Raw genomic sequence first — 19657 nt, 5'->3', positions numbered from 1 at the left:
AACTTCTCGACATTCTTGACCGTCCTATCGGCCAGCCAAACAAATCATTCGTCGTGCTGATCTTATTTTATGACTCGTTCGGTTACGTTGGTACAACCCCCTTAGTTACCAGCTTAGGTAGGAAAAAAAAAAGTAGAAACGACTATATTAACGGTTCTTTTTAATTAATTAGATAGGTGGACGAGTTCACAGCCCACCTGGTGTTAAGTGGTTCCTGAAGCACATGGACATTTACAACATAAATGCCGACACCCACCTTGAGATATGAGTTCTAAGGTCTCAGTATAGTTACAACGGCTACCCCGCCTTCAAACTGAAACGCATTACTGCTTCACGGCCGAAATCTTATATCAAGATTGGGACTTGTAGGTTCCAATCTTGATATAGCTTTTCAATCCACTTACATTTTTACAGGTATGTTCTCTTCTATTTCCGCTAAGACCTGAGGCTTCTTATTGACTGGGTTTCGGTCCAATGAAAAACAATTTTGCTTTTAATGAGTTTATTTGGTTTAAAAGGTAGACAGACGTTCGCTTACTATTAGCGATCCAACAAGAGGGTACACAAGTTAAGTAAGCCTTGAGGGGTGCTTTTAGAACAATGGGAATTGGGACTATCTTACGCGCTAACATATAGAACTCCGAACAAAAATACATTTTATTTTCATTAAATATAGATAATAACAGATTCAATTTTTGTGTTGCCACAGCTAAAAATGTTAACATACATTTGTCATCTCTACAATTTGTTGAGCTAGATACTTGTTTGAAACAGCTACATTATAGACACAATTAGTAAGTGTTATTACAATACTGTGCTTTGAATTAGATTATCTACATATTTTAAGAGTTATGTACTGTTTTGAGACTTACCACATGTATTGCAAAACCACGGAACACAAAAACACGGAATTTTTCTAGCTTTTACGCAAAGAAATTGATCTCAAAACAGTCTATTTCTTTACTATTTTTCTTACACATAGAGGCCATTGGGTTTACTATTATTTTAACTAGTATTGTCATAAGAAATAGGATTGATAAATAAATAGTCATTCCACATATTTAAAATCTTTGTACTACACTTTTTTTTTTCTAAAAGCGAACTAGGAACGAAAAAGGCAAAAGAAAACGCTAAATCGTATTGCTTGATTTATTAATTTCATAAATACTCTAGATTCATTGCCGAAGCTCAATTGTAAATAACATAGCAGATAATATTTACATAAACGTAACTCGGTACAGGGTTCCAAAAAAAAAATTTACACCTTAAGAATGTTTGTAACAAAGTTATGAATAGCTATCATAATATATTAATTATTAAATCATATTATTAATACGCACTAATTTCACTTAATAAAAAAAAAACGCTACATACTAATAGAGAATTCAGCTATTTAAATATTATATCAGTCGATTACCGCCATCCGTTATAGCATGAATCGCTAAAAGTACAGTGTTGCCAACTGAAAAATAAACTAAACAAATAATACACTGGACTTCTCACTTGGCGAAATAGCTTAATACAAAACGTGCCATGATATAATAAAAATATTGCACAAAATTTACCAATCTTTTTTTTTTCATGATATAATCATGTCAACAGATCCCAAATCGATTAGATATCACATTTTATTTTATATATAAACAGTAGCTATAGAAACGAGGAGATGCACTAAAGAAGTCACTAGAAGCGTCTTATATAAATATTACAATCTGTGTGACACAATTATTCACATGCAAACTATTTCAGGGTTTTATTACTGTGTTGCTCATAAGATAGGTACGATTTTTAAGGTTGTAATTTTTTTAAATGGCAACACCATTTAATTGTTACCATAAGCATTGCCAGTAAATCGTACCCGGAAGGGAAGACCCAACGATTTATTGGTCTCTCATTATAAAGCAAAATGTAATACTTCGAAATTAAATATGGCAGTCTTCGACGGAAATATTGTAAGGCTATTAGGCATTTTTATGATTGACAAAAGTTATTTGAAACCGTCGGATAATTTCTTAGTTCATTTCTACGTTTCAACCGAGCTACAGAGTATTGTTGGCGACAAGCGAATGTTCTCAAGCGTCTCATTGACGTCATCCCAGGGTATCGTCGAGCCAAAAATGAGTAACAACAAAACGTGGTGGCTTCCATATTTGTAATTACTGCAACGTGACTGGAACCTCTACTTAACCAAGCACCTAAGCGACATCTGTTAAATCAACAGCCGTACAATATACACCCGTAACTTCTAATTATACAACAATCTAATGTAGGTATTCTTTTTAAACATACTATATTTTATTATACACGAAAATATTCGAGACTCGTTCATTTGGATATTTCCGCGTGATTACAAATTATTATTTCAAACGTCGTATGATACATTGTTCAGATGTGATGTTGTTTATTGACAAGTGACAGTTCTGAAGACTTGATTTTGACATTTGTGTTACTGTTGTAATGTCAAGACGATGTTAGACTTCAAAGCCACATTAAGGTACATGGATGATTTTAAATTAACATACTGAATAGAAAAACGAACCGCTTTTGCTTCGTCTAAGTTTCGGCTCTCATACAGCAAGTTAGGTTATGTAGTAGATGTTCAGTATCATGACTCGGGTGTGGGGCTTTAGAGGTTAATATTCATTGCCACATTGATTGGTCACATCCCAGCAATCGATCAGACTAGATGACGAAATATTAAGTGTTGCTGTTACTCAAAATCGAAGGTATTGCCAAAAAATGTTGGTGCTAAGCAATCTAGTATGAAATATCCAAATCAGAGAATCTCTGTTTTTTTTTTCTTTACCAATTATTATAATTTTTACATAATAATGGATATTAAGTGGTTACAATTTTTATTTTAACGGCAACTTTTCTAATCAACACAGGCTTAATATTAAGGACTAACATGTTTTACATATATTTTGAATATTAAGTTAATTTAATCAATACATTATTTTTAAAGGCTGTTCCAGTAAAAATAGAGCAATTGTTTTTTTTTTTTAGTTGCAATTTTATTCCCCAAGACACAAGAATTGGTCACAGTTGATCCTAGACCATATTCGCATCACGAGCAGTTGTCTGACAAGGCCGGAATCGTTTTTTTTTTTATAAGCCATTGGGAATCAAATTTAACATGACGTACATACAAATAACGACAAAAAATACTTTTTATTGGAACAGCTTAAAATCAATAAACGAATAGGCTGTTTGCTAGATATTAACATTTCGATTAAACTCTCATTATTGAAATGAAACATCCCTACGCGACGACTTCATGTATTTGTACAATAATGGAATGTGATCATCGCGACGTGGAAACTAAAATAACATTTCATAAGATAAAATCATTAAAAAAAGCAACATAAGATTTAATGATTGAGAATAACAATATCAACGAAAATTACAAATATTATGATTTCATATTAACTTCCAATAAATACACAAGAATAAAGCGTAAATAATTCTATTCATATCATCATCATCATCATCATCATACTAATAATTTTATTTTAATGTAAAATAAAATAAAACGGATGAAAAAAATGAAAACCACTTAAAATTTAAAGTGGTAACTTTAAAAAAAAAAAACACTATTTTATACAAAATAAACAGGGACCGTATTGTCTAATTTTAACATCATACTCTATACAGAGTACAGAGTTACAACATCAATGATATAATTAATCTGTGGCTGCAACTGACAGTTCGTATTTGACCTAAAGATCTTAGTTACCAGGTCATAAAATCCCTTATAAAAAAGACGTGTCAAACGGAAACGACCTGAAATACCTACGAGAACGTTCTTCAAACGTATGAAAGTAAGGAGTATTATGTAACTCAGTGTATTAAAAAATGACAATTAAGATGGCGCCACGGTAGCAAGTGGAAGGATTTTTTTTTAAATTCAGACGGTCGATGTTAAAATTAGACAACGGGGCCCAGTGTCTAGGGACACTTTATAATTAAAGTGGGGCCTTAAAGACCGAACAATTATTATCTCCTATTCAGGTTTAAGCGCAACACGGGGTACTTAGCACAAACGTACCTAACTAAATCTCATAGACAAATGGCTCCAAATACTACTACGTTCCGACTGTTCCGTTACTCAACAAAAAGATGATTAAGAAATAATTTATCTATTCCTTTCGTTCAATCTCTGACAGGTTCCAAGTTTATATGAAGTCAGACTGCTAAGATTGGATGTGGTTTATGTTGGACCAGGAACAGTCGGTGGTGATGATACATAAAAACCTTTCGGTGGTGTTTCCGGTTTAACTGAACTGGTTGGTGGTGGGCTGTGGGGGTACGGCGGGTCGCATGGGAGCGGCCATCGCCATGGGCATCATGGGGGCTCCGGGCATGCCCATCGCCATGCCGGGTTGTTGCTGGAAATGCCCATTAAACACACATAATATAAAATTATACGAATACGGTGAAACAGTCCTAATTGATTTTGTTTTATTATGAGACATTATTAAAAGTAAAAAAAAACTCATCACTTCTATGATGAATGAGCGATTTTGATTCCCAATCAATTAAATTACCTACCTTTATTAGAATTATGTACCTGATTAATCAGATGAAAATAATTTGTTTTACAGCTACATAGTCAATTCCAGGCTGTTGCGAGTTGTTAAGTCAACCAAATACTGAAGCCAGAACTTTATTCATCGATCGGTGTAAACAACAGAATCTGTCCCTTATTACGACTGCACAAAGTCGAATATCAAAACCAACGTCATAACAACAAAATCGTTCAGTAGAAATATTCAAGAAACAAAGGCAACGTGTATGGTATTAGCGTATAATATTGCAACTACAAGCTGTGAAAACTAAACCAGTGCAAGCGAAAATATTTAAACTTGGCGTCTAACTGTTACCTAAGCTCATGCCATTGACATTGTCATTGTTTGCAAGCCGCTACCACGAAGCTTCCATATATACTACCCATTTTAGAAACCAGAGTATGATCTAGTGTTTCTTGATAAATATATCGATTTTTGTTTTTACATAAATTAACTATTCCCAGGTTTCGATTAATTTTTAGAATACATTAATTAATTTATTTTACTCAGACTTGTAGTGTAGTAGATTATCGTTAATAAATTGATTATATCACAATAGTTACCTACACAAATTTTATATGAATTCGTTCTTGTTAAAATGATGTTCCATACGAAAAATAATAATTCAACTTGTCCAATAATAAAATCGAGGGGTAAAAAGGCTATAAGGTTTAAACGACATTTTTGCAACTTTACAGGAGATCCATTTAAAGTTTAAAAATTTTCAAAAAATATCCTAACATGAAACTTCTTTAGCTATTTGAAAGGGGTAAGCTTAATTGAAGTTAGAGGTCGAAAAAAGAGTCCCCTGCAAGGTAGAGGGGGAAGAGGTCGACCGAAGAAGACATGGATGGAGTGTGTGAATGACGATATGAGAGAGAGAGAGGAGTGAGTGTTGAGATGACGGTTGATAGAAGAGAATGGAATAGAAAAATTCGCTGTGCCGACTCCACCTGGTGGGATAAGGTGGAGAAAAAGAAGCTTAATTGAAGTTTAGTTAAAAACATGAAACGAATTGTTGATGCTAATATCAAATAAAACGGACCTTTAATTACAAAGATAAATGTTGCGTATTAAGCGAAATGGCGCTTTAACCCAATTGCCTTTCACCCCTCGAAATATATAATAATTTCTAATGAATTATTATTAATAGTTTAGAAGCTTCTTACTTTGACAAATTTACTAACAAACAATTCAGACAGTCTAGTGTTTTTAATAACAAATTACAAATGTTTAATTAATTATGTAAATTTGACGAAAATAAAGAAAATTCTCGTGCTCAAGATCACACCTTTGGTAGCAGACAGATTTCAAACTAACGAAATAACCATGTTTTTTTCTTTTTTAATTTTCAATAGAACATGCTAATACAGCTAAATAGAAAATGAAAAAAAAAAAAAGTTCCGCAGCACATTAACCACACTTTCGAATTCCAACGGGACATGCTGATTGACTAAATGAGGCCGTCAGTGTAAAAGTGGTCTAACCCACAATTTTTCATAATCATGCTTATAATATGTATATTGCAATTTATTGAAAACTAGCTGAGTTCCGCGATGTTACCCGGGGTTATTGTCGTACCGCGGGTGAAGTCACGGTTATTGACGGTGACGGTACGGTTACTCCTTACATCATCAGCTGCCTATCAGTGAAAGTCCCGTCAAAGTCGGTCCAGCCGTTCCAGAGATTAGCCGAAACAAACAGACAGACAAAAATTGTAAAAAATGTTATTTTGGTGTATGTACCGTATATATTCATATGCATGTAGTAAAAAGTGGTTATTTCAATATTACAAACAGACACTCCAATTTTATTTTTATGTATAGATATAATAAATTTTGATGCAAAACCGGCCTATCCATAATTTCACCCATAGACAACAAATGGCTCTGTAAACATTATTTTTTCCCGTATTGTTTTTTTGCCTACTCAAATTCAAATGAATGAAAACTTAAACCTCATTGCTTCATAATAACTATGGTAAGCTTGGGCCACTTTTGCGCTGACCGCCTCAAATATGCTGCAAGAAAAAACAAATGCAAGAGAAACAAAACAAAAAAAAAATGTTTAGCGACTCACCATAACATAATGCGGGGGGTGGTATGTGTGGGGCAAAGTGTGGGGCATGGTCGGTAAGGTCATGCCGGGGCCCTGCAATAACGCAAATAAAACAAAATGCTCGGCATGCTACGGGAGCCTTCGGTCACGTCACTAATTAGCTAACGTCACGGCCCGGGTTGTTGACCCCTGTTCCTAGATGCTCTCAAACTTTCAATGTCCCCCTTTGCGGGGCTAAAGCATGTTTACCTTTCAACTATTTACAAAGAGAATTACGTACATATGCTTATACTAATTTATTATCAAATTATTCTTTATATAAAATGACCCGTGTTCCTACATGCTCTCAAATTTTCAATGTCCCCCTTTGCGGGGCTAAAGCATGTTTACCTTTCAGCTATTTACAACGAGAATTACGTGCATATGCTTACTAATTTATTATCAAATTATGCTTTAAATTAAAATTGAGAAACAGAATTTACTTCGAAAAGAGGGTACTTGTGTTTTTCATTATTATTCGTGTAGCATTAGTCACGTGACCGTTAGAATAAAAAAATAAGAATAACAATGCAATCTTAGCTCTACACTATACTAGGGTACAATTTAACGTGACGCAAACGACCAGCACAACTAACTGTAAATGCAACAACTAAAGCGCATAGGCCAAAGGAAACGTGAATGGCGTATGGATGAACAAAATTAAGCTAAAGTAAAATTGTGATAAAGACGATAATATTATTGTTTGGAAATGAAAATCATTTGGCAAGATGGGACCGGTCGATCGTTTGTTATTCGAAGTGAAACAATGTTACAAAATTTTTTATTTGAAAAAGAAGTTTCACTTCATTCACGTGCACCAAGTTGCACGCGCACCGTTTTATTAATACGCTTTTATTAACTTCAGACGTATGTATGTAGTATGTAACGGAATCTTTCAACATGATTTTGACCCCCTTCCAAACGTCGGATTAACTCGAAATTTGCCATACTTATTAAGGAAGGATGATAATTCAAACAAATATTTTAAAAAAATAATTGAAAAAATATAAAAATTGAAACGCATCTAAAAAATTGAAAATAAATTTTAATAAATTTGCATTAAAAATAGTGTAAAAAAAGATTACATTGTAAAAGAAACGTGGGGTGCATGGTATCAGTAGTTGTAAATATTTTATGAACAAATATGAGTAGAAGGGTTATTTTGATAATATCTTGAAAAGCACCTCACGCTTTTTTACAATAAAATCATTTCTTCTTTCACTATTTTTAATTCAAATTTAGTAAAATTTATTTTTTAGTTGAATTTTCAATAAAAGCGTATTTTGTTAGTATTTTTAAACTATTATTTATCTTTAGTAGCATTTGTGTGACGCGCACAAAGATATTATATTATTTACACGGACGTGTTACAAATGTTTGATTCGACGAGTGTTGTAAGGTTTTGACACGTCACCATGTATTCGAATCATTCCGGGACACAAACACAAGTAGTCTTATAAATGACCAAGTCCATGTGCCAAAATTTACATTAAATTTACTTAGCTTAGCTTGCAGTGGGGACATTAAGGCTGTGGGTAGACAATCGACACGTTATTCGCGTAGTGTGAACCGGCTGAATACAAGGGGGCGTTCCCAGCTTCCATGTACGATCGACTTTAGGTCCCATTTGCTAAATGATATTCATTTACAAAACGAGTGCGTAAACACCTTTGGACAACTGAACAACAAGGTCGCAGCAGACATGCGGCAGTTCTCGCATTCCCTTGGCTGATGAATTAGTTCCCGCCCGGACTTCGAGCCGCCTTTACCAAGCAAGTAACCTAATGGACGCACAGAGGCAAAGCTATACGGGGGGACGCGAGGGGGACGCTGTGGGGGGCGGCTTACCATCGGCCTGTAGCCGGCGCCGGTCGTGGCCTGCATGGGCTGCGGGCTCCAGGTCTGTCCCGGCTTCGACGCGTTCTTCGGGGAGTTCCACTGCATCGGTCTGGTGGAAACACAAATTTGGGTTGGATATTTGAGATATCTACTAGCGTGCATCCGCTCAGTGCATCCGATTGACTTGAAACTTGGTATTCATGTAAAAAATACATGTACTTAATGGATAGGCTAATATTTATATGAGTGTTGGACTCCCTACACCAGTTGCGGGGGCGTTAATAATGAGAATCTTTGTGGTGGTGAGAAATAATAATGTTAATTTTCAAATGCCCAGCGAAGCGGACGGGTACAGCTAGTATATTCATATATATTTAATTTGTCACCTATGGACTAATAATGATATCAACCAAATAAATACAGTCCACTCTCATTCACCACAACGCAACAATTCTCCTGCTGAGAAGGGCTCAGCGCGTGAGCTGGATGCGACTTACTTCTGGGCCGCAGCTGTCTTGTTGATGGAGAGGTTATTAGCGAGCGACGCGAGGGACGAGTCCAGGTCTCCCGTGAGCACCTTGCCGGGCTGCGGCGCCTGGTGACCTGTATCGTTTGTTGCTTTAGAATATCTATGGTCATCAATAGCATCCAGTGCTCAGTGTTTGTTTGTTCGTGTTCTTACGGCAGCTTGTGCTGTTTGAAATGTAGCTGTTTGATAAGGTTTTTAGTTGATTTATAGTTGATCTCAAAACAATTTTCTTTTCTTCTTAACAAATCCAATTCTACATGTAATAAATTAGATATGATTCTAGATCAGTGGTTCTCAAAGTGAAAGTAGCTCAATTCTATTTATGGTTCGCAAAACTAAATTGATTGAGGCAATAAGCTAACAAAGATGCTTTTGTCGTTTAAGCTTATTCAAAAATTAATATTCGGCATTAGAGCTTCTATGATTCATGATTTATTCTCTAGCATGCGGTCAATGTCAATACGATGGGAATGAGCATTTGATGACCGCGGTTAAATCAACAAAAAAAAATATAGAAATAATGAGTTTTATGTGATTCATTATGTAAAAATAAAAAAATACGCTAAATTAACTTAAAATGATAATTATACACAACTAAAAAACGGCAACGGTGCATTAGCATTACTGCTACTATACGTAGAGGTGCAAGCATGACGGGCAACACTGAAACGAAAACGAAAAAAAAAACCGAAAACATCCGACAATCTGTAAACGTTTCGAACCGCTCATCGGCGCCATCGGCTGGCGGGCCGGCGAGCCGAACATCATCGGCATCGACATGACGTCGGCGGACTGGTGCTGCGCCGTCGGCTGCTGCGTGACGGGCTGGCACTTGGCCGGCGAGCCCAGCGACATGCGGAGCACGTCCTCTAGCTCGTCGAAGGCGGACTTGGGCGGCTGCGCGGGCTGGGGGGGCAGCGGGGGCCGCGAGGGGGACGACTCCCCCATGCCCATGAACGGGTTGGGCGCCGCGGCTTGCGGAACACATCAAACAAACGTTACGCCGGACGACACGTGCGTCATAACGCGACTACCCCTCGTGCGTGCGAGCTCCGCTCAGCTTTTTGACCACATGTGAGTGCTTTTTAACGTCTTTTATACAACAATTGTACATTTATACACGAATACCCGTCACCAAAGAAATGAGCTGATTAAGTTTATTAATATCAGAGTTTATTATTAATTACTGTAGGAGTCGCCGTGAGATTTAATGATTTTTCCAAAAAATCATATTTACATTAATTACTATTTTTTATTAAAATGTCCCCCTCATTTAGGTAGATAGTAGGTGGGCAGGCGAGGTAAACCTCACGGCGACCCGCTTCAAGACTACGTGGAGTGCAGCTCACCTGTGCTGTCAGTGTTATTGAATACGTTAGAGAAGTTAGCCTCTGAAACGAACGTGTTGTTTTGTTGTGTCGCAGGCGCGGGGGCGAAGGCCGCGAACCCGTTGGTGGGGGGCGCGGGCTGCGGCGCCGCCGCCCACATCGGGGCGGAGCCCTGCGCCGGAGCTGACGGGGCTAAAAGTGTTGCCATACAATAGCAATGCAGTACTAATTTTATACATATTGAAAGCTACATTATTGTGTTAATTTCCCGAACGTAGTAAATTGTTAATAAATCTAAATTTTACACCTGGTATTCCATAGTGTTATGTGGTATAATTAATATAATTATTCAGATTACACTTTTTGTACTGCATTGGTATTTAAAACGTGAAACAGACATCGTCCCGAGGCCACAACTGGTCCAATGTGTGTAGTTCTGTACAGTGTGCTATTATTATTATGTACACATTATTAGATCATATAGTTGTTATTAGTTTGCAAATTATACTTAATGTTACCAATTTGTTAACAATTTAGAAGTGTATTTAAAAGTTGATATGTTTATTAAAAAAATTTCAATGTTATTCCAATAAAATGTATTTTTAAAAATGTTCCCACTAATTTCATTTAAAACTACATTTATTTGAAGTAATAAGTAAAAATTTTTTTTTCAGCCATTGTATTATCCAAACGTGACATTGAAAGATTTTCCACCGTATAGACTTTTATTGCAAAACTTTTTTTTTATCCAACTAAATGAATTTGTTTTATTTCTAATATACCTTTTAACTATAAACAAAATATACATACATACGTGACCATCACCAACTAACCGTCATCACGTGTAACGACTAATGTAGAGACTCACCCCCGAACATGTCGGCGAAGGGGTTGCCGAGGGAGAGCAGGTCGTCGGAGGCCTTGGCTGGCGGGGCGGCGGCGCCGGCGGGGGGCGCGGGCCCGAACAGGTCCACGATGGCGTGCTGGCCGCCGGGCGGAGCCCCCGCGCCTAGGAACGGGTTGTTGGCCGCGTTCGTCGGCGACTGTACCTTGTTCTGCAATCAACAGTAAACTAACCTGTAGTTTCTATACCTGCGCGCTTAATGCGAGTTTTTTAACGTTCTCGATAGCGTAAACGTTAACCACAATTTGTATGGGGTTGCAAAGTTTGCCGCTAAGGGCGCTGTTCCAATTGCATACAAATTCGAGTTAACTTTTACGTTATCGAGAACGTTTAAAAACTCGCAACACTGTTGAATGTTGGATGATTTGCGATCGCGTTATGTTATGTGTGGTTGTTCGGAGGGTGGTGAGACGTGCACGACACTCGTTTCAAACAAGAAGGGAATGCGATGCGAAGCGAAGCTTGGCGATATAAAGTACAGTTGACAAAAAAAACTGTTACTTAAAGCTTTGAAATAATGTTCATTAAAGTTCTGACGTTCAAAACATACACTACACAGCTTTTGCAGCCACGGACTGCTTTAGATACTGCAATACTAAATCTGTTTTACTGACCCCAATTAAACTTCAATAATGTTATCATGTTTCCTCGCATACACAAAAATATGTTAGTTGTCAATACCCTTCTTATTTGATGATATCAAAACATAAATTATATTACACCACAATTGAAATACGCCCAATCTTTATAACAATCCCTCAATATGATAAATATAATTTATAGGACATTGAACAAGTTTAGTGTACACACAGCATACAAAGCCGCTTCCCACATATTCATACATAAATATTCCCTAAGCGACATGGAGTACGAACAATTGAGTATGTAATATAAGCAGAAACACAAAATTTATGTTTAATCACCTAGAATGTAGGTAATAATATATATTTTTTATTCTTTATTGGAGCCATACACTTATTAGGTAAGGTAATAATAGTAAAAGATAGAAAAAATTGTTGAACTTCTTTTTATTTGAAATCATTTGTAGATATATTTTCCCAATAACTTCTTATATGAATTAACACACCCGATAAATGTTACAAATGATCACAACACGGAACTAAATGCCATTTATTTTTTATTTAAACTATTTTTAAAATGGCTCAAAGCTCACGCGACTTCATTTGCATGTGACGTCATTTGGGGTCAAAACGTATGATGCGCTAGCCATAGATTATACGCTATCGTGATTTTAAATATAATCAATCAATAACATTTTTCAAAAGCAGTGGTTTGATGTAAGGTTTTCAATTATTATTGATTAAGGTAGTTTTTTTACCAGCTTTTTATTTACATTACCTAGATTTGTAATAATTTATGTATCAGAATCACTCAAGGTAAGTTTCACGGACTTCAAGACCATATAATTTTAATTTTTATCCACGCATCAAGGATCATTGATAATAGAATTATTTTAGTCCAATATCGTGGCCATACGGATAAAATATAAGTATCAATCATCTTTACTACCTAGTACGACAATTGTTATTAAAATGTGTTTATTTATTTATTTAAGACTGTCAGATATGACTTAAACGTATGCTCTGCTTACATTACACATCTCCACAACCGAGCCCACAAACCCATTCTCTATTGTGGTCTTACGATTATTTCCGTCAAGTCTTCGTTTCCGGTCAGCTCGTCTCCTTGCAACAAGTGCACCTGGAACGCAGTGACGTTAGTTGGTTGCGGCGGGGGGTGGGGCGGGGCGTTGGGGAGGGCGGGGGCTGACCTTGTACTGGTTCATGGCGGCCTCCTCCTCGGCGAGGGCCTGCTGTCGCAGCGAGTCGTCGATGAGCAGCGCGGCGGCGGCGGGCGGGTAGTCGAGGCGCGTGGAGGCGGCCGCGTTGCCGAACGAGGACGACGTGGACGACAGGGCTCCCATGACGCTGGCCACGTTCTTCTGGGCACTGCGGATTTACAATCAACGATCTTATAGACTTTAGTCTTACTAGTAGTCCCTTAGTAGTCGAAATTCCACTACAATTAATTGAAATTATAAGTTTGTACACTATTATGATTCTATCATCAAACGACATGAGAATCCTCTTGTCGTGGCCGCTGGAAACTGCATACCCGATTCTGTATACCGAATGGTAAACAATCGACGTCGCCCAAAACACGTCATTACGGATCCTCCGAGAAACTCAGTGGGCTGTGTCTGTGTGTTAATTTACTCGGGTAACTGTTCTATAATATCGAAAAATTTGGCCACAAGTGACGTCACACATTGCAGTAAAATTTCTTGTGTGCACAGCAGAACTGATATCGCCGGTTCGTGCATGCTTATTTTGTGTTAAATAGTAGTGAATTGTGTCGGGAGTGGTTAGTGCAGACCTGGCTGTTTGAGTGGGAGTGTTGGCGGCGGAGCCCTTCTTGCCCTCGAGCGTGGCGAGGTGGCCCTCCAGCGCGTCCAGAAGGCTACTGGGCGCCTTGGTGAGGTCAGGGATGTCGCCCTTGTCGATGCCCACGTTCTCCGCTACCTGTGCCATAACCATGTTTCACTTATTACACTGACGATATTCTATGTATATATTCTACTAGCAGTACTCGGCTGCTTCGCTGGGCATTTCAAATTAACATCATTATTTATTGTCATTATTATTAGGCAGTCCAACAGTCATATAAATATTAGCCTATCCATTAAGTACATGTATTTTCTACATGGATACCAAGTTTCAAGTCAATCGGATGCACGGTTCAATAGTTATAACGGAACATCCGTAAAAACCACAGTAGATTTATATATTAGTATAGAGTATAGATATAGAAGTATAGATATCTAATCTATCTATATTCTATCTAAAATAAGCTCATGAGAACTTTTTTACGGAAACGCGAGGAGTGAAGTTATGTGATTTAGTTTATTTTGTCAATTTAGTGTTTCTTGAGGTTTAAATGTGTAATAACGGTGGTTTATTAACTGTTTTGTATCTGTGAACTACAGAAAACAGGTTACAGAAACAAATCATATTTAAAATCGATTCTCAACAAGTAAAAAATTGTATCTTGCCTTCAAGAACTCCCCAACTCTATCCATTCGGATCAGGAACTTTTTATAGAGATCGAGAGCTTCGCGACAATTCTTCTTGTTCATGTCGAAGTACTTCTCTAGTAGGTTTATGATGCCGTCATTGTAGCACGCGAATAACCTGAAAATGAAAAAAAAGATATACCTATACTATTAAAAAATCTTCACCGAAAATAGTGTTGGATTTATTTGACCGTTAAACAAAAAGACGATTTTTTTTATGGGTGGACGAGCTCACAGCCCACCTGGTGTTAAGTGATTACTGGATCCCATAGACATCTACATCGCAAACGCGCCACACACCTTGAGATATAAGTCTAAGGTCTCAGTATAGTTACAACGACTCATCTAATCAGCACATATAACTCTCGCCAGTGAGAAAATTGAATAGTGCATCAACGAGCTACTAGGAGTGAATCCTGAAACTTAACCTTTTCTCAGTCCCAAACATATTTAAATTCAAAGCATACCTAATGAGATCTCTGAAGAGCAGCATGAAGCACATATTGATGACTCCATTGGTGAGATCGTTGGCGGTGCAGTCGAACTCTAGAAGTGCGTCCAACTGAGCCTGGAGGACCGGCAGGGTCTTTAGGAGTTTCTCCGCGTTCATCATGCGGAGCGAGCCTTCCTCCTTGCTGAAAAAAGAAGAGAGGTTTATTATTGGTGGTAGGGACCTCTTGTGAGTTTGCGCGGGTAGGTACCACCACCACCACCCCGCCTATTTCTGCCGTGAAGCAGTAATGCGTTTCGGTTTGAAGGGCGGGGCAACCGTTGTAACTATACGGAAACCTTAGAACTCATATCTCAAGGTGGGTGGCAGCATTCACGTTGTAGATGTCTATGGGCTCCGGTAGCCACGTAACATCAGGTGGGCCGTGAGCTCGTCCACCAACCTAAGCAATAAAAAAAATGAAAAAAAAGAGAGTATATCGAAATTAAGCAAAGTACCCGGAAATTTCTCGAGTAAATAGGAGCAAACCAATTATGACTACGTATGTACCCCTGTATAATCTCTCGTCTGTTTTATATAAACTTAAAATATTTGTTCATAGAAAAAAATAGACCGTCATCAGTCAAAGCCATTAATTACAAAGCCTTTTTTTCATATGAGAACTTTTCTGTATTAAGTTTTTTCGACTAAAAATCAACTCTTACTTTATCACTTAGATCGAACAAAGTTTATAATATTCAGCTGTCGCCAACTTTTTTTTCGGAGATCGTTGATGTCCATGGACAACGCTGTCGCCAACTTTTTTTTCGGAGATCGTTGATGTCCATGGACAACGCATAAATCTCAGATTAATGATCTGCCTTCAATATTATCCAAAACTAATTCCCTCCGCCCAAGTCCATCGAATGCCATGTTAATTAAAATTAACAACTTCAATCCCACTTACCCCCTTTTGACCTTGCAGAAGTCAAAGGCGACAGTCCTGTATGAAAGCGCCTTCTCATTGAGGTATTTAGCGTAGCGCCGGATGAACGGAGACATGTCATATCCTGGACATGTAATCATAAAAAGGAATAATAAACAAACATTTTTTAAATATAGTCTCTCGTTTACGAATCATTCTATTTTGGGAGCTTCTAAAGCGAATAACAGCGTGGTTTTTCCGTATTGTTGGGTTTGGAAAAAAAAACCCGCCCCGGGTACACGATACTCGCATTGTAATAACGATAAGTTTATTAAAGGGAAAAAAATTGAACTATTTGATGAGGGTGATACGCGTTTTGTGGTTGATAAAAAGTTGCGAGTGATTGACACTAGATTGATGACGTCATCTTCAGGTATGTCATCGAAGTTTCTGGTTACATGGGATATTGGTATTGCGTTGGGACTGGAACTCAATACGATCGAAAGACAATAAAAGTGTCTAGCATTTTTATATTCAGCCAGTCAGTTTCTTTTAAATTATAATTTACTAGATATTTAACGTGGCTTCATTAGGTAGTGATATTGGAAAAAATATAATTATTTTATAGTTATTTTTCTGGACGAAAGAAACTATATTCGCTTCTTTACAGCATGTACGTGAAATTTCATGATGATCGATTGAGTAATTAAGATGTTAAAACATAACTAAACTCATTTTCATATTTACAATAAAAGTATAGATTATATTTTCTATCCGACATAAAGCCTTCGTCAAACAGAACGCGTACTTAGCGTGCGTCAGAGCGCTAAACTAACGCCGCGCTATGACGCCGAGATTTGTTGTACCACTATGGTAACATACCGTCAAACAGAGCGCCAGCGCTACGAGCGCTATAGCGCTGGCGCTCTGTTTGACGGTATGTTACAGTAGTAGTACAACACATCTCGGCGTCATGGCGTAGCGCTCTGACGCGCGCTAATTACGCGTTCTGTTTGACGAAGCCTTAAGTACTGTCGTTATTAAAATGCGAATGTACCACAGTTTTTAATGTAGTGTAATAAACCTTATTATGTTTGTTTTAGGGACCATACATTATCGACTCGAATTCGACTGTCACATTTAAAATTTTAATATTCTAGTTAAAGCGAAAACTTCTAAAAAAACAAATAAGTACTAGAAGCAGTTGTGTACATAGGCTCTGTGCAGTGCGTGTGAAACTACTGAAATATACTAATTACACAGTCAGTGATTTTGATCTATTAACAAACAAAAAAATGAGGTCAACATACTTTATATCTAATTTGTTTATTCTAATTTGATCATTCATTACTGAATTTCGTAATTCTTCTATGCATATCTCTCTGTGTATGGTATTTCCAAAGTACAGTGCTAAAGACTGATATCAATAGTGGAACAAATATATAAAACTTAAGTAGTTTTTTTGAAACGATAGAATTTTTTTCTTGTCTTAAAAATCGGGTCTACTCTATTTTTCGCATTATCAAGTTCGCTATGGCAGCCGCTAACATTAATCAAACGACTAAGGTTTAAAGTCAAATAATTGGACAACGATCCAACACCACTGCTCATTGACGACAGTGTAAAATCGACAATGCTTCAATTACAATTTCTTAGGCCAACAAATTGACGAGCGCTTAATGCACTTTAATGACTTCATCATAAAGTCCAAAATCTCAAAAGCCTTAAATTAGATTCAGGGTGCAATTTTGAGACGTCAATATTGATCTACACAAAACAAGGTAATTTTAATGGCGTTTCGTCAATAATGTCTTATTACACACCTGTATGTCATTTTTTTTTATTTTTTTATTGCCGTATAGGCATACGGCCCACCTGATGGTGAGTGGTTACCGTCGCTCATGGACGTCAGCAATGCCAGGGGCAGTGCCAAGCCGCTGCCTAATAATACCTATTCGTTTTAATGTTATTTCTACGTAAGCGCACCCCCAAAACAATAATAAGACCATAAAAAGCTAATCTATACACGATTTTTCTATACATGTATAAACAACAATAGGGATGCCTCTCTTGGTTTGTAAAAACAGCATAAAATCCATTTACCATACATTTTAAGGACAAAAAAAGTAACCTTGCGCTATGAATAACTAAGACTATAAATTATAATACACTTTTTTAATCTTATAAATAATTACTAAATCAATTTGACCACTATTGAATTCAGTCAAACAAAAAACGCAATACGCGTGAAATAATATAAACTTTATAAAAATAACAGATACAAAAACCCGTCTGTGTATTCTCGAATCTACGTGAATTTAATACAGACAATAAACTGTATCGAACCAAAATCATCGGTATCGTTTTTTCTTGTTACACCATGTCCGATAACAGATATGGCTAGCACATACATTCCTACAAAACAAACATAAAATTGAAGAAAACAAAAAAAAAGTATTTTTGTTTGTTTTTTTTCTTATTTTACGTAACTTTAACACGGTAAATATGAATGTCGATTTATCTTATCTCATACTATAGCACATTACGACGACGTGGAAAAGTTATGAGCTAAAAGAATAAGATTCAAAGGACAATTTGCGAAATGTGCGAAATGAAAAAAGTCGCAGAGGAACAATAAACTTCATACTTTAATAATACGGAACGTTTGAGAACATGAGGAACGTCTCCTTCCTCGCTTCCTCACTGCTGAGGGTCATGACCATAATGTTTAAACAGGATTTTATTTTTTATTATGTATTTCCAGCGTTTTCGATCATTGACATAAAGGAATATCTGTTAACTACATTTGTACAAAATTAATTTATTTCAAAACATCAATTAAAATGTCCTTTAAAACTTATTTAAAGTAAGAATTTTCAAATAATAAACTCCGGAAACACATCAGGGAACGCATTTATGCCCTCCATAGAGACTGCATGCTAGTTCTTCATGGCAACGTCACATAAGCAAAATAACATTTAGAAAAAGCGTGTTCTTACACAACTTAAGTGCAATAACAATGCACCCATAAAGCACCATAGCGTGTGTTCGACTACACGTGAACATTCAGACATACACAAAAGCGGCCATTTTTTTTTGTATTTTTAAACTCACCGATCCTCGCACCGGCCGCTCCTTCAGACAGCCAAGAGAAAAATCGAAAAACATTCAGTTAAAAAAAAAGATTTTTCATATTGCAAGACTTAAAATTACATTTGATCATGAAAACGTGCTGTACATGTTTTTAAATCTATGTGTAAATGAAAAAAAAGAGATGTATTTTTGTTTTAAAGAAACATGCGAATTACATACATTTTGTACATTTTTTTTCATTAAGACTATTTCATTTAAGTTACGTTGAGAAAATATATTGAACTCGTTTATTTTTATTATATAGTGGAGGGACAGACGAGCTCAAGGCTCACCTGATTTTAAGTGGCTGAGCCCAATTACATCGCAACGTGAATACCGCTGTCCACTTCGAGACAAGACTAAATCCCCATTTGCCTAAAGGTACACATTTGGTGGTACTTCGTCATGTAAGGTCGTTGACTTGTACTTTTAGGCTCTTCAAGCAGCGGTCACCTTCCGCGTTGAACTCTTCGATTACGATTAAGAGCTCGACATAGGCACTGGCCCATAGACACAACCCACTGAATATCTCGCCGGATTTTCTCAGTGAATAGCGATTCAGCGTGGCACTGCTCTTGCTAAGGTTAATCTTAACAATTCTTTCAGATTGAACCCCTACGATCACCTACCAGTCCGCTGTAGCTGGAATACCCCCAAGGCTACCAAAGATTAGGTAAGAAAAAACCTACGTAATGCCTATATTGAAGCCGCGGTGCATCGCTCGATACGAGTATACCCTCTTACGCGTAAGCACACGTCATTCCTCCCGTTCCATTAACGGTGCTTTTAGATACCCCAAGCACTGGTCACC

At 37.1% G+C, this 19657-nt stretch overlaps 1 protein-coding gene across 11 annotated transcripts in view; it reads right to left on the bottom strand.

Moving 5' to 3' along the window:
• Positions 1-1135: 1135 nt before the first annotated feature.
• LOC101735410 (phosphatidylinositol-binding clathrin assembly protein LAP) overlaps positions 1136-19657 on the bottom strand; it is a 63063-nt gene continuing 44541 nt past the window's right edge. The window contains exons 4-17 of one of the 11 annotated variants that reach the window (XM_062669327.1): positions 18061-18129; positions 15757-15859; positions 14827-14994; positions 14339-14477; positions 13663-13808; positions 13058-13235; positions 12931-12987; positions 11230-11416; positions 10383-10553; positions 9756-10007; positions 9002-9107; positions 8514-8613; positions 6648-6719; positions 1136-4388 (exon numbers count right to left, since the gene is read on the bottom strand). In XM_062669327.1, the coding sequence (XP_062525311.1) occupies positions 4275-4388; positions 6648-6719; positions 8514-8613; positions 9002-9107; positions 9756-10007; positions 10383-10553; positions 11230-11416; positions 12931-12987; positions 13058-13235; positions 13663-13808; positions 14339-14477; positions 14827-14994; positions 15757-15859; positions 18061-18129 (1862 nt within the window). In that variant the 3' untranslated portion in view covers positions 1136-4274. Of the gene's footprint in view, positions 4389-6647; positions 6720-8513; positions 8614-9001; positions 9108-9755; positions 10008-10382; positions 10554-11229; positions 11417-12930; positions 12988-13057; positions 13236-13662; positions 13809-14338; positions 14478-14826; positions 14995-15756; positions 15860-18060; positions 18130-18828; positions 18850-19657 lie in introns of all 11 variants that reach the window. The other 10 variants (XM_021353527.3, XM_062669329.1, XM_062669328.1 and 7 more) reach the window with 10 other exon arrangements.

The sequence above is a fragment of the Bombyx mori genome, chromosome 7 (assembly GCF_030269925.1).
Source record: "Bombyx mori chromosome 7, ASM3026992v2".
Classification (NCBI taxonomy): Eukaryota; Metazoa; Arthropoda; class Insecta; order Lepidoptera; family Bombycidae; genus Bombyx; species Bombyx mori.
The sequence above is the reverse complement of the archived record's forward strand: the minus strand, read 5'-3'. Positions and strand labels throughout refer to the sequence as shown.